Raw genomic sequence first — 15,172 nt, 5'->3', positions numbered from 1 at the left:
ACATGACCCTATCTCAAAAGAGAGAGGGGGGAAAGGGAGGGAGGGAGGAGGAAGGGAAGAAGGAAAGAAAGAAGGAAGGAAGGAAGGAGGGAGGGAGGGAGGGAGGGAGGGAGGGAGGGAGGGAAGGAGGGAAGGAAGGAAAGAAGGAAGGATACAGTGTTATTCACAAAATCCCTGTTGCTCCTTTGTTCTTAGGGTTCCCTGGAACACGAGGAGAGCAAGATCTTGCGCGTCCAGCTAGAGTTAAGCCAGGTAAAATCTGAGCTTGACCGAAAGGTCACAGAAAAGGATGAGGAAATCGAACAAATAAAAAGAAACAGCCAGCGTGCGGTGGAGGCCATGCAAAGTGTGTTAGATGCAGAAATTCGAAGCCGCAATGACGCCCTGAGGCTGAAGAAGAAGATGGAGGGCGATCTCAATGAGATGGAGATTCAGCTGAGCCATGCCAACCGCCAGGTGGCGGAGACCCAGAAACACTTGCGCACGGTCCAAGGCCAGCTTAAGGTGAGCACCAGCCAGTTTGGCAGACCTATGGGCTCATGGTTCACCCTGAAGCTCTGCCATCACTCCTGGTTTTCCTTAAAGGATTCCCAGCTGCACCTGGACGATGCCCAGAGAAGCAACGAGGACCTCAAGGAGCAGCTGGCCATTGTGGAGCGCAGGAATGGCCTTCTGCAGGAGGAGCTGGAGGAAATGAAGGTGGCTCTGGAACAGACAGAGCGGACCCGACGGCTGTCAGAGCAGGAGCTGCTGGACTCTAGTGACCGTGTTCAGCTGCTCCATTCCCAGGTACGCTGCCTCGTCAACTCAGATCCACCCTGGGACAGATAGGGTAGTGGCTCAGCCAGATGCTTCCTCTCCCCAGGTAACTCCTCCACTACACTGCACACCCCCAACCTCATCATCCGTGAGGGCAGGGGCGGGGGCAGAAACAGCAAAGTGTGGTGTGGCACAGATAGAGCCCAGGTGCCTTGGTAAGGAGCCCCCGACTCCTAGACTAGCAGCCAAGACCAAGCCAGAAAAACTTTGACTCTTAATTGATAGAGCATTGAGCTCTGATCAGAAGGAAAGATGAAAGATCGTGCACGCTGTATGGTGTGGAATTGGAGCAAGGAAGCAGAGAAGGATTCGTAGAAGAAATGCAGCTTACAAAACCCTTATCCAAAATACACATGGCAGGTTTACTTGGGGGGCCAGAGTGTTTCCGATTTGGGATGATTTGCATGTGTGAATATTTGCATAGGCATAACGAGAGATAGTGGAGGTTGAGGACAAGCCTGAACCTGAAACTCATTTCTTTATACACACACCCTGAAGATGATTTTGACTATGGCTCATCGCATGAGGTTGGATGTAGAAGTTTGCACTTTGGTACCATGTTGCTGCTGCTCAAGGTTTTAGATTTGGGATCTTACCTGAATTTCAGGAGTTCAAATGAGAATGAATGCTCAACCCATAATTTAAGCTGAAATCTTAGGACACTAGGAATTCCCCTCCTTCCCCCTCACCCTATTTTTATTAATTTCATACAAAATTTAAAGATATTCGATCTAAATCATACAAAGCATAAACAAACAGAAGGAAAACCAACTGCTCAATGCATTAGGATTTCTCACTCTTAGATCTTTGTGAATTACATAAATTTTATGCTTTTGTAAAACTTACCTTTTGCAACGTCTTCCTTTCATTTGACAATGTGTCCGGAATATATTTCTAACTCTTAAATTAGTTTTCAGAGCTGTGGGTTTCAACAGTTTTTTAAAAAGCAGGCTATGAAAGTTGAATATTATGACTGTAATCAATCCTCTGTGGCTGGCTCTTTCAAATTGTTACCAATAGAATTCTTTACTCTTATAAAGACTAATTAACATTGTCTCTAATGACTAAATTTTTGCATTCATTTGTGTTAATATTGTCAATATTTCTGGAAGAATATAAATTTCAGGACTAAAACAGTAAGGACATTTATATATAACCTTTATGTATAACCCACATAAATTACGTCTTAACAATTCTGTCCCAAGTTTATTTCCATCTACTGCCATGTGAGAACTCTTCTACAAATTCTAAAAGCCTCTACCTGTTAAATCTTCACCAACTTTATTGCTGAAGGAGACACCATTGGTTGTTTACTATTATTACTATCATTAGTTTTTTTGTTTTTTTTTGTTTTTTTACTAACGATGAGGTAGATCGTTTCCTCACTTGAGTGTCTGTCATATTTCTTATGTGTTTCTGCCTTATTCTCTTTGCCCCTTTTCCTTACTAATACATCTTATTTATATAAGGACGAGACTGTTTTTCATAGAGAGATAATGTTTTCTAGTTTGTCATCACTGTTCCCGTTTCAATTCCATGCATGGCCTATTTTAATCAGTAGAAATATTTTTCATTTTGCATAGATGTGTCTATCAATCATGTTCTTGTTCCCATGCCTTTTACTGAATAATCTATCCATCCTCAAATGTTTGAAATTCTCCCTTTATCACTTACCCAATTTTCTGATGGACAGCTCTTGGCACTGTTTCAAAACTTTCTGTTCAGTCAGGAATGATATTGTCCCCACCAGTGCACTCGTGTGGAAGATAAGAAGTGATCAAGACTGTGATTCAGTTCCCTCCCCGCCCACTGCCCTCCCTCCTCATTGTTTTAAGTGCCAATATGAAACCTTCACCCTCAGATCTAATTTTTTCTCATAGAACACGAGCCTGATAAATACCAAGAAAAAACTAGAGGCAGACTTGGCTCAGTGCCAGGCAGAGGTAGAGAACTCCATCCAGGAGTCCAGAAACGCAGAAGAGAAGGCTAAGAAGGCCATCACTGACGTAAGCATCACTTTCTGCAGAGATGGCAGTGGGAGATGAGGAAAGGGGACTTCAGACCCAGGGCATGGCAGGGGGGTTTCATCTCTTCTGAGCACACCCAGTGCCTTCCTGGAGAGATGTTGGGAGAAATAGGGTCACTGGAGAGACAAAGTAGAACATGATGACTGGGAACAGAGGGTCAGCACTATGCTCAAGATTACAGCATCGTCTGTGTGCTCTGGGTGGCACTGGGTGGGTATCCCACTGATGTGTCCTGTGAACTGACCCAGGCCGCCATGATGGCAGAGGAGCTGAAGAAGGAACAGGACACCAGCGCCCACCTGGAGCGAATGAAGAAGAACCTGGAGCAGACGGTGAAGGACCTGCAGCACCGTCTGGATGAGGCTGAGCAGCTGGCGCTGAAGGGCGGCAAGAAGCAGATCCAGAAACTGGAGGCCAGGGTGGGTGATTTGAGAAGGCACTTTCCATGTGGCCTTGTTTCAGCCATCTTGGGTAGAGCCATGAACCAGAAATTTAGATTCAAGTGGTGGGAAAGTCTCCCCTCGCCTCCTCGGGGTTTTATTGTGTAGAACTCACAATGTAGATCAGGCTGGCCTCTAACTCATGGAGATCTACCTACCTCTGTCATCCCAGTGCTGGGATTAACAGTGTGCACCAATACACTCAGCAAAGAGAACATCTTTTGATGCTCACTTCTTGCCCATGTAGATTCATGGTTATACACATACACAGGGAAGATGCTCTATGACCATGAAATTCCCCGCGCGGGCGTGGTTTCTAGCTCTGATCAAGCTTTGTTTGCAGAGCTCCTGCTGCTCTGTCTCTTCATCTCAGATTACTCTTTTTCCAGCTTTTCTAATCTCTTTATGGAACTGCAGTTGTGGGGTACATCCCACTCCATCTGCAAAGGAGTTTGATGGGCGTATCTTCGTCTCCCCAATGCCAGAAGTCCCGTGCTCGCTTTCTGGGTGTATTTCAGTTACTCATTTACACTCCTCATCATTGTTCTGCTCCCTTGGCTCCTGATTTTTTTCCCCTTCAGATCTGTGTTGGATTATTTCAAACATTTTTGAAATGGGCTGCATAAACAATTGACATTTCAGAGAAGGGCTGCATGGGGCTGGTTATTAGAATATCCCTTTTGTCCCAAGAAAGGAGAAAATGGAAGAGTGGGCAAGGAGGAGGATGAGGAAGAGGAGGAGGAGGAGGAGGAAAAGGAAAGAGGAGAGAATTTTCCCAGCTGGAAGTCCCTGGTACAATTGTTCCTTATCTGAGCCTCCCCAGAACATGGCTGCTGCTAGGCACATGATTCCTTTTACATATGCAAAGGTTTTTAATTTTTTGCCCTTCTGCTCCAAATAAAAAATACTTTTTCCTTCCTTTTCCATGAGGAGGAGCTTAGGCCCATCCTCTTGGAGCCTTTCCTGAAGGGAAGGACTAAGTCCCATGATACCTTATGGGTTTTCCTAGCTTGGTCAGGAGCCTGCAGTCATCTTACCCTAATATAGACACTTTGAGTGTCCTCCAATCCCAGCTGCTCAGTCTCACAAGTCCAGTAAAACTTACAGAGGCCTGGAGAGCAAGCCTGGAAGTGGAAAGTTACAAGACCTGATAAAAAAAAAGAAGGGGCTTTGTTTGACATAGAGCCTTAAGGAAGCCTGTTCTCCCTGGGAGCTTTCAAAGTTGATGTAATGCGTCTTGAGGTCGCCTTAGGATGACTAGCGTGTGAGTCTGTGAGAGAAAGCTAGTAGCCTTGACCTCACTCCTGGGGTATACTCTTTACCCCACACAGGTGCGGGAGCTGGAAAGTGAGCTGGATGCTGAGCAGAAGAGAGGGGCCGAAGCTCTGAAGGGGGCCCACAAATATGAGCGCAAAGTCAAAGAGATGACTTACCAGGTAGCAAGCTCCAGACTCTCTGGCATCGCTGCGTGAGCACATCCCACTCCAGGGAGCCGGGGGCTGTAGGGCTCTGCTGGTGGTGCTCTATTTATAGGCCGAGGAGGACCGCAAGAACATCCTCCGGCTCCAGGACCTGGTCGACAAGCTGCAGGCCAAAGTGAAGTCCTACAAGAGGCAGGCAGAGGAGGCTGTGAGTACAAGAGTCCCTGTGTACCTTGTCCCCCATTGGGGTGTCCTCATGAAGCCTGGGTAGGAGCCACTGAGTAGAATTAGTCAGAGAGCCCCAGGTCTGACTTGGCACCTGCAGATGGCACACAGAAATATCTGTCCGTCCTGTTCCCTTGGTCTATAGTTTGGAATCTTCTCTACCTTCAAATTTTCTGTACCCTCATAACTCCCCAACTTCTCCCAACCACCTCCTTCCCCAACCTAAATCTCTTTATCCAAACCAATCCTGGTTTATTCTATCTATCACAAAGCATCTTAGCTCACTCTGATGATCTTGCAGCATCCCAGCTTTCTCTAACCGGACCAGACTAGACCACCTATTGGCACTGGTTCCTGTCTTCCTGCTCTGAAACCCTTCATCTTATCATCCCACCACACTTTACTTTCCTGGTCCCCCACCCCACCCCCAGCCTTCCTCAGCAACACCCTCACACTCCTCTTCCATCCCTGTTTAACTAACTGCCCCCTGATCAAACAGGTAAAACCAACAGGAAAAACAGGAGATGGGACAAAACCAGTGCTTTGAAAGATGTCTTCCAGGGCATTGGGTCTGAGGGCTACAAATAGCAAAATTCCAAGGCCAAGATGAGAAGTAGCTTCTCTCTTTACAGAAAATAAATTGTGCAGTGACACTAGCCTGTGATCTCTAGCACACCAAAAAATGGAGACAGTGCAGTCTGAGACCAGCCTGCCCTGCATGGAGATAGCCTGTCTTTAAAATTAAATGAAAAGAAAAATGTCAGCCTAATAAGGTTAAATTAGGTGTCTTCAAGGATTTCTCCGATTTTATAGCTAATATGTTAATTAAGTCTCCAAAGTAAAAGGGTCCTCTAGAACAGAGCCTTTTCTGCAGTGTCTTGGCTTTGGGGCTGTAGTACTGCCTCAAGACCAGTGTTTGAAGGAAGAAATGACTGGTGTATGGCCTCTCCCTTTGCCCTTTTCCTTCCCTTCTCAGGAGCCTGGTCAGCTACCTCAAATAAGAACACCAGAACCAGTAGTAGGGGGATTGTGCACATCAGATTAGTAGAGTTCCATCAGGACAAGACAGAATCATGTAATAGTCTGTCCCAGATACATGGCAATTATTACAAACATAAAACAGAATGGACTTGGACCAATGGTCTGATGCCTTCAGGTGCCTTGAGAGTATTCTGGACCTAGGTCATCTCTGGGTTGTGTGGGTTGCATGGGAGAGCTATTGCAGAGAGGGAGTCCAGGGGGCCATGTGATGAGCCTTGGGAGAAGAACAAGAAGTGCTTGCAAAGAGCCCCTAGTTAGCATAACACCCCAGCTGTGAGCAGGACACTTTCATCACTCTCAAGAGAACTCAGCTCATCTTCCCTTACCGCTGTCAGTGGAGCTTCGGCTCACATTTTCCTGGTTCCCCCAACTCCCCAGAACCCGAGTTACAGAGAGGTTCCACAACTGTATAGCCTCCATCTTCTTTCCATGCAGGAGGAGCAAGCCAACACACAGCTGTCCAGGTGCCGGAGGGTCCAGCATGAGCTAGAGGAGGCTGAGGAGAGGGCAGACATTGCTGAGTCTCAAGTCAACAAGCTAAGGGCCAAGAGCCGCGATGTGGGAGGCCAGGTAAAAGCAGACGCCCGAGACTTCCTGACAGGTCATCATGCCTAAGGACGGACAGACCAACTGAGGAGAGTTCGGAGGATGGCTTTTGGTGCCTTCATCCTTGCCACTGGTCAAACACCCACTTACGCCATTTTAGCATAGACTCTTGTGTACCAGGCTCTTGCAAGAGGGACAGGGGGACAGGCATGTTATCCCCTGTCTCCCTGTTGATAGAGATGCAGTCCAGGAAGCCCTTGCTTTTCAGATTGACTTGTCCTGTCCCTAGCAGCTTATCAGGTTGCTTTGTCAATGCAAAGGGAGACAAATCCATTCCTTAATGTCATTTTTCTGAAGTTCCAGACTTTGCATCTGCACTCCTTGAAGGGGATGCTGGGCCTCCCATGGAGTTTGACTCATTTCCTGTGTACAATTTCTTTTCTCCCACAGAAGATGGAAGAATGAGGCTCTCCTGAGGCTCGTTGCCATGGGCTACCTCCGGGAGAACAGAGGGAGACTGGGAAAAATAAACCCTCCTGCATCCTCAGCATCCAAGCTCCGCTGTGTTTGTTATTGTGGGGTTGAGTTTCAGATTCTTGCCTGCTTTGTTGTAAATGGAAAGAAAGTTAAAAATGGGGAAAAGTTTGCTCCTTGCCTCGAGTAGAAAAGGTGGAAACCCAGCCTGTTGCCAGGTGAACTTTCAGTTTCTACAAACACTTTAAAATAAAGACTAGGCTGGGGGTGTGGCTCAGTGGGAGAGCATTTGCCTGATATATTCGAGACTCTAATTTCCATCCTCAGCACTACATACAAAAGAAAACCAAAGACCCTGTGTCAGCCCATACCTGAGGCCTGTTAAAATAGCTCTTCCCCAGAAAGATGAAAGCTAACAAGGGTTGGTGACAAGAGAGAGATACAGAAACCCTAGTGCACCGTTGCTGGGAAAAGTGAGTAGGTCCGGCCATCATGGAAAGCAGCATGAAGGTTCCACAGCAAATCAAAGAAGTGCTGTGGTATTGCCCTGTAGTCTTCTGAAATCAGGAGCTTGACAATGAAATTGCACTTTTGTTTCCCCTAGACTTAGTCACAATATCCAAGATATGGAGACATCCCTTGTCTGAATGTCTGTGCTGGATGAATGAATTTTAGAAATCTGTTGTTTAAAATAATGGTGGCCAGGGCTAGGGAGACAGCTTAGTGGGTAATGTGCTTGCTGAGCACGCCTGATGACCAAGTTCAGATTCAGCACTCATGCACATGCCTGAGAGGAGTAGCATGCACCTGTAACCCAGTGCTGAGAGGCAGAGACAGAAGGATCCCTGGAGCTTATTAGTCACTTCATCTACCCTCTAGCCAACTGGTGTCCTCCATGTTCAATGGAAGACCTTGTCTCAAAAGATATGATGGATAACATTAAAAGAGGATGCCATATCTAGCCTCCACATGCTCACATGTACATGTATACAAAGACCCATACACAAACACATACAAAAATTGTGCCTTGATATGCAGTCTGAGACTCTGCTCAGACTATGCTTCAGCCTTTAGGAAGAAGAAAATCCTGTTGTCTGTGGTAACGTCGATGAATACAGAGGACACTAGGCTAAGTGAAACAAGCCAGACACAGAAAAACAACCCATAAATGATGTCACATGTGTGTGGAATTAAAACAATCACACATAGAAGCAGAGTAGTAGTTAGAAAGGGTTAGAAGTCAGAGGGAATGAGAAAATGTTGGCCAAAATAAAATAAGTTTCAGGTGTACATGATGAATAAGTTCTGAGATATGGTGCTGTGCACAGCAACTCATCACTATATATGTGAGGTACCGAGTTCAAGAGCATCACACAAAGAAACAACAACAAAACAAGTTATATACCTTAGCACTATAAAACTCCTACTTGAATATATATATATATATATATATATATATATATATATATATCCTCAATAAACTTGAAAAAGAAATACTTCAAGAAAGGAAAAAAGGCTGGGCATGGTGGCGGCACAAGCCCTTAATTCCAGCACTGGGAAGGCAGAGACAGGTAGAACTCATGTGAATTCAAAGTCACCCTGATCTACATAGTTCCAGGACAGCCAGGGCTACATAGACAGACTGTCTCAAAAAATGGAGAAAAGGAAAAAAAGGAAGGAAGGAGGGAGAGAAGAGAAGGGACAGAGAGAGAGAGAGAGAGAGAGAGAGAGAGAGAGAGAGAGAGCACTTTGGGTAGCTATTACTTTCTTCTTAGAAATACATAATTCTCACAAATCAGATTTCTATCTTCTCCCCTAAATTAACTGAAGGTTTAGTGGACTAAGATGACTAAACACTCTGCTCATGTCCAGGGCAGAGTGGAAGTTGGTTCCTGGAGATCAGACTCCCATGCCAGTGCTCTCTCACTGAGATACTCTGCTTTTCCTTCCCACACCATTTAGAGTCTGGGCTGTGCAGCTTTCTGGTGCCCACTTAAGAGCATCTGAGTAAGCAGTAGGTATCATCAAATCCATTCACTTGTAGCAACTCAGATGCATCGAGGAAATATAGACTGGGCCTTGGTTCCCCACTCTCTGACATGAGCAACTCTTCTCTACCTGCTTGCATCCTCTTCAGGATGCCCAAGGCATCCATCCCCCAAAGGGACAAACTGGGCCTGGAAAACTTCTGACTTTCAAAGTTCAGGCTGAGACTGGGCCCACTCACCATTCCCTCTCTAACCAAACAGAAACTAGTTAGTCTCAGCTCTCTCTTGGGTCCTAAAGGTCCTCCGATTTTTGATTTTGCTGATTGGCTAGTCCTGGAGGATGGGATGGGATCAGGAAGCTTATGAACCAATATTAAATACAAGCCTCAGCCTAACCACTTACAGGCTCTTCCTGTTTGACCTTGGATTAATGTGTGTTCTCTAAACTTGACTTTCCTCATTGGCTACCTGATCTGTGTGGTCAAGGGTGTAGGCCCTGGTGTCCAGCAAATTTTAATGGAATTCTGATACTGAGGAGAAAGGTGCGGCCATAGAGAGGGGCAGGACCAACTCTCCCTTGCCCAGGGTTATCAACATGGCTTCAGGCAATAGCCACAGACATGAATACAACCCCTGGCTACATCAGGACCACAAACCCTCTCATGGATGGTCCTCAGTACCCTTAGGTGGCTGGCTACACATACCACTCACATCAACATCCAACCCCAGACAGCAAAGCCCAAGGACATGTCAAGGCATCAGTCAACAGCACAGGATCCACAGGATCTTCCAGGAAGAAGACTTCACAAGTCCACATGGATCTCAGGCTTCATGGTGGCTTAGGGCAGCAACATGGCCCACAGACACCAACATGGCCTCTAGTGCCATTGTGAACCATAGTGTTTCTTCAAGGAGAGCCAGTCCAGAAAGTGAACCTTTCCTTATCTTGGGCCTGTGATGTTGCCCAGAACTAGGGTGACATGTTCAGGGGCTAAATCTGCATCTGTATAAGCTCCAGGCTGCTACCCTACTGGACAATGAGAGCATGTTGTCCTCAGTGTGCTCTCTCTCTCTCTCTCTCTCTCTCTCTCTCTCTCTCTCTCTCTCTCTCTCTCTCTCTTTCTCTCTCTCATCACAACCATCATGCCTCCAGTTCCACCTCTCTTCATTGTACACACACTGCTCCGTTTTCTCTCTCCCACCTCTCCATCATTTATTTGTTCATCATGGTGGCACACTTACTGTTTTATAATCACTATTTTGGTTACTGAATGAGAGGAAGGAAGAAGGACTGGCTGACAGATGGAAGGATGGACAGATCGATAAATACATGGCAGTCTTTTATGCCAAGCTAAGCCACCAGGTTTACCCTGTAAAAATTAAGTAACTTAAGATCATTTTCTTTTATGGGGCTGAAAGAGAAAGAGTGAAGATGAGATTCATGTTCTGAATTTTCCTCCTCAGCATCTGAATGTTAAGGTCCAACTCGAAACTGGGACTAGTCCTGAATCCTCAGGCCTTTTGGATCTCCAACTCTCCTTCAAAATGCAGATGAAGAGGAAGGGAGCCTGCCACAAGTTAGGGAATACACAGGATAGAAGCAAGAGAATTCGGGATTGGTCCAGCACATCTCTACTTTCCAAAGGCTATGGGCAAGTCAAGAAATACCTCCAAGTCTCAGCATGGAATAAGAAGTCTGATTATCTATCATCTGCTTGCTTGAAGGTCTTGTTAAAAGATTTCTATGTAACAATATGCAAATGTTTTCCCAACTATGCAACCCTGCCCCAAATGAAGGTGGAGTCATTGCTGTTACTTGGTACCGATAATGATAATGAAGGTTCTGCTGTTATTACTACTAATTATTATTCAGCATTAAAACCTAGGTGTTGCAGGTTGACTTTGAGTCCTACCAAGGGCACTGAGGTCTCCTACCCTAGGCTAAAGCCCCCTCCAAAACAGGACTTTGCTGCCACCTCCTGGCTATGGAAAGAAATGCTTTGCATTATGCAAATAATCTGGGGATTAAACACATGATTTCCTGGAAGAGTTTAGGGGTCCAGAGATGTCCTTGAGAATCATGATTGTCTGTTCCTGCTCCCTGGCTCTCCAAATGAGAAGGTTTAGATTGGTTATGGTACCTGTGAACCTTTGGGACAGTGTCAGAACCAGAGACCCACACCAGGTCTCTTGGATCCCAGACCAGGGGTCATTCAAAGTAACAATCCAAAGAAAAGGACCCTGCAAACACCAACAAGACTTGTGGGACAAGGGGACCATGCCACCAGACAGAAGAACTGGTAAGACTGAGCAAGCCCAAACCCCAGGAAATCTCAGAATTGAGAGCGGTAGGCATGGGGCCAACTCCCTGCCAAAGTGCCTGAACTGGAACACATAACCATGGCACGTCACTGAAAGGACCATGACATTCAGTCACTTAGCATAAAAACCTGGAGTTCTCCATGCTAATGAGGTATCTAATTAGGCCCCAAGTGTTTAGCCAATGAGCTTCCCTTCCTGGGCATTCCTTCCCTCAAAAGGTATCTAATCCCTGGTTCACCCCAAGTAAGGTATGTACTTTCACATCTTCAATCAAATAACCACAATGTGGACAAGGAAGAACTGGTTCCTTCAAGGATCACTCCCAGGGGAGGACTTTATCATAAAGAGCAGGCATAAATCTCCTGGGGAAGGTCTTCTCTCTTCCAGCCCCTCCATACTCTCAGCACTCACTGAAGACCAAGCCGGATCCCACCCCCAGTCCCCGGCCCAGTTATCCCCTTCCTGACTGGTGCATAAAGAAAGCACAGACCCTTGGAACCCTGTTCCCAACTCCCTGTGGTCCCCAAAAGTGTCTGGGTATACAGGAGGCTGAGAACCATAACATTCATTACAGACCCCACTGTTTCTCCCCTGGAAAAACACACACAGTCTAGGTCCTCTACCATGGACTATGTTCTGCCTCCTCTGAGAGGCTTGCAGGTGGCACTCAGGCACCCCAGTGGTGAGGTAGATATGCAGCCCAACAGAGACTAGAATGGCTGAGTAGAAAAAAAATGGGTGGTTATGGATGGCCTTGGTTTCAGGGGTTAAGGGAGTACAGGACCACAGTCACAGTCTGCTCTAATGACCCCTTTCTCATTCAAGGAGCCTCTGTCAGACCAGAAATGATGCCTTGGTCCTCCAGGGGAAGCCTCTTACTTGTAGCAAGGGTGAGAGGAAAGCAAACAGCAGTTCCAAAGGTTAAGTTCTCTTTAACTTTTCTCAGACCCAAGAGAAAAAGACTAACTAGCTGTTTGTTCACTCTGCAGGACTATACCATTGCTACCCCTTCTCAACCTGTTCAGAGCCCCCAGGAAACAGACACTGATGTGCTCCACTGTACTTTGGTTCCAGTTGGGTCCTCCTGACAACAGGGAACCATGATGGAAGAGCAGAGGGAAAGAGTAGATTAGATCCAATTTATTCCCATCATTCATTTGGCAAACTACAGCCAAAGGACCCATTGTCTATCAGGTATCCCAGCCTTCTCTTGTCTCCAGGTTCTGGTAGGTTCTTCTCACTTCCTGAAAGCACTGATACATTAATGACAACCTGGCTTGTAAAGTACAGCCCTGCTGGGCCCGTGGTGTCCCATGCTTGGCCACACCTCTATAAAAAGTCTCTTCCTCAAACATTCTTCCTAATGGACTAACTTAGATATGCTACCTACTTCCTATGGAATATGGCTGATACAGGATCTTCCCTATTCTACACATGTATGTTATGGGCTTATAGATTTTCTGATGGAGGTGCCCATGTCGGTAAGAGTCCTTGCTGTTCCTCAGCTATCAGTAGACCACAGTCCTACACAGGTAGGTGACAATGCATGTTTGAGAAGGAATGTTGTTTCCTTACATACTTCGACCTGTCATCAATCCTTACTAAAAGCTGCCAAACCTGTGAAGAAGCCATCCATCCCATCAAAGTGATGTCAGTGCTGAGCTAGAACCAGCTTGCAGAGCCAATTATGAAATGCAATGTGAGCCAGTTATTGAACTCAAGCGTTAATAAAATCTTAGGTCGCAGAAACTTATACTTAGATGACTTACATTTAAAACAAAAGCATCTTCAAGGCCAACCTTTCTTAATGACCTATGACATTTTATTACCTCTGATCTCTTGAGGTTGTCTACAATCATGAAATCTGCATGGTGGAAATGCTATCTAATGGTGTGCTTTTTTCATCGCCCCATTTGGTCACGTGATATCGCTTCCTTGGAATTAATTGGCCATGGTGAGAATATCATACCATGAAAATTGGCAAACGCTACAAAGTACAGGTAGAGGCTTGTAAGCCCATTATCAGCATGTTGCTGACTGGAAACAATGAAATACAGGCAAAAGAAACCTAAAACTCTGTCTGTGAGAGATGCTGGAATATGGAGCGCTAACCCCAGCCTAACCCCTCTTGCCTATGTCAGCTTAAGCAAGGTAGCTCATTGAAAACCTGCGAGAGGAGCAATTTCTTCTGTCTTCCTTGGGGCAAGGTTGGAGAGAGGGCAGAAAGGACAAGGAAGACTCTGCTGTGAAGTTCCCTCTTTGCTGTTCTGTTCCAGGCCTGAGGATGGAGTCCACTGTTTCAGAAAGTCAGCTCCAAATATCTATTTGAAAAGAAAATTTACTAGTTCACCTAAATGAAGTTCTAAGAGCAGTCATTCTTCAGGCTGCCTGTCTGCTTGGATATATCATGTTCGGATATAGGCATTCAGATGTTCTCTCTCTCTCTCTCTCTCTCTCTCTCTCTCTCTCTCTCTCTTTCTCTCTTCCTTCCTCCCTCCCTCTCTTCCCTCTCTCTTTCTCTCTCTTCCTTCCTCCCTCCCTCTCTTCCCTTCTCCCCGTCCCCGTCCCTCTCCCCCTCTCTTTTCTCCCTCTCCCTCTCTCTCCTTCCCTCTTTAAACCAACTGTATTTCTGAAATTTTATTACATCTATGTATGTGCGCACGCCTATATGTGCATGTGTATAGGCATGTGTGTGCCATAGTGAACATTTGGGGATTACAGGGTCACTTCTGGCAGTCAGTTCTCTCTTCCATTATGTAGGTTCTGGGGATTAAAGTCAGGCTGTCAGGCTTTTGGGCAGTGCCTTTACCTGCTGAGCCATCTCACAAGCCCTAAATCAAGTGTCCCACCAAAAATAAATACATAAAATCTGCAACTGTGGTTCCACAATGGACGAACTTATAACTGGCATTTTATTTTTTTTTGGGGGGGGGTTCATTTTATTTTATTTACATTTAAGATGCCATCCCCTTTCCCCATTTCCCCTCCCTAGAAAACCCCTGTCCCATGCCCCCCTTTCCTTTTTGCTTTTATACAATTTTTTTTAAATGTTAATCAAAGGATTTATAAGTTTGGTAATGCTCAATCAGAAGGGTAATCCAATACCCAACCTAGATATAAAGACTATCTTTGACTGGTGGAGACCTGTGAACATCTGCCTCCATGCCCCCTCTCTCTTTCTCTCTCTCATCACCTAGCTTCTCCTCTCCATCTTCTCTCCTTAATCCATCTCTTCCTCTCAGTACTCCTTCCCACTTAGCTCCTCCTACATATCACTCTTCCTGTTAAAGTAAAACTTTTCTCTCAAAATACAGTTAGAGCATACTTATTCCTAATTGTACCAGTGAGGTATAAGATAGTTCTAATACCCAGTCCATCATTTTGTTGACTAACCAGAACCTCTGTCATCTCTTCTAACTAAAACACTTACTTTTGATCCTGGCTTTTTTTTTTTTTTTTTTTGGCTTTATAATGAATGTCAGCTGAAAACTACTCAGATCTTTTCTCTCAAAGTAAATAGCCAGGATTGGCTATGAGACTATGGGTCTTCAACCCCGTCAGAAATCCAGAATGACTGAGTTAACTGAAGTTATAGGAAGCACTAAACATAGCTTCTAAAACTTAGCCAATTTATAGAGACCTCTGAACACCTGAGAAGCCCCTATACTACCGAATGTTCGAGCATCAAATCTTCAGCCTTCTGGCATAACTGGCATTTTAAAATTCTATAGTTGCATAAAGGCACTTGCAGGGAAGGAAAAAACCAAACCAGCTCTGCTTTACTTGAGTTGCTGAGCATGGTCCCACGTTCATGGGCAGGAGGGGGTAGGAGGATGTGGGGCCTGGCTGGTCAGGTCTGAGTCACAGGT

The 15,172-nt window shown here is 45.6% G+C and overlaps 1 protein-coding gene across 1 annotated transcript in view; it reads left to right on the top strand.

Annotated features, from left to right (window-relative positions):
- Myh13 (myosin heavy chain 13) overlaps nucleotides 1–7,069 on the top strand; it is a 51,135-nt gene extending 44,066 nt beyond the window's left edge. Inside the window, exons 34-41 of the mRNA XM_034504816.2 lie at nucleotides 196–504; nucleotides 586–789; nucleotides 2,700–2,825; nucleotides 3,095–3,265; nucleotides 4,618–4,722; nucleotides 4,820–4,915; nucleotides 6,409–6,543; nucleotides 6,970–7,069. Of these exons, the coding sequence (XP_034360707.1) occupies nucleotides 196–504; nucleotides 586–789; nucleotides 2,700–2,825; nucleotides 3,095–3,265; nucleotides 4,618–4,722; nucleotides 4,820–4,915; nucleotides 6,409–6,543; nucleotides 6,970–6,984 (1,161 nt within the window). The 3' untranslated portion in view covers nucleotides 6,985–7,069. The remainder of the gene's footprint in view (nucleotides 1–195; nucleotides 505–585; nucleotides 790–2,699; nucleotides 2,826–3,094; nucleotides 3,266–4,617; nucleotides 4,723–4,819; nucleotides 4,916–6,408; nucleotides 6,544–6,969) is intronic.
- Nucleotides 7,070–15,172: the final 8,103 nt, after the last annotated feature.

This window comes from Arvicanthis niloticus, chromosome 6 (assembly GCF_011762505.2).
Source record: "Arvicanthis niloticus isolate mArvNil1 chromosome 6, mArvNil1.pat.X, whole genome shotgun sequence".
In the NCBI taxonomy this organism is placed as follows: Eukaryota; Metazoa; Chordata; class Mammalia; order Rodentia; family Muridae; genus Arvicanthis; species Arvicanthis niloticus.
This window is presented reverse-complemented; position numbering and strand designations above follow the sequence as displayed.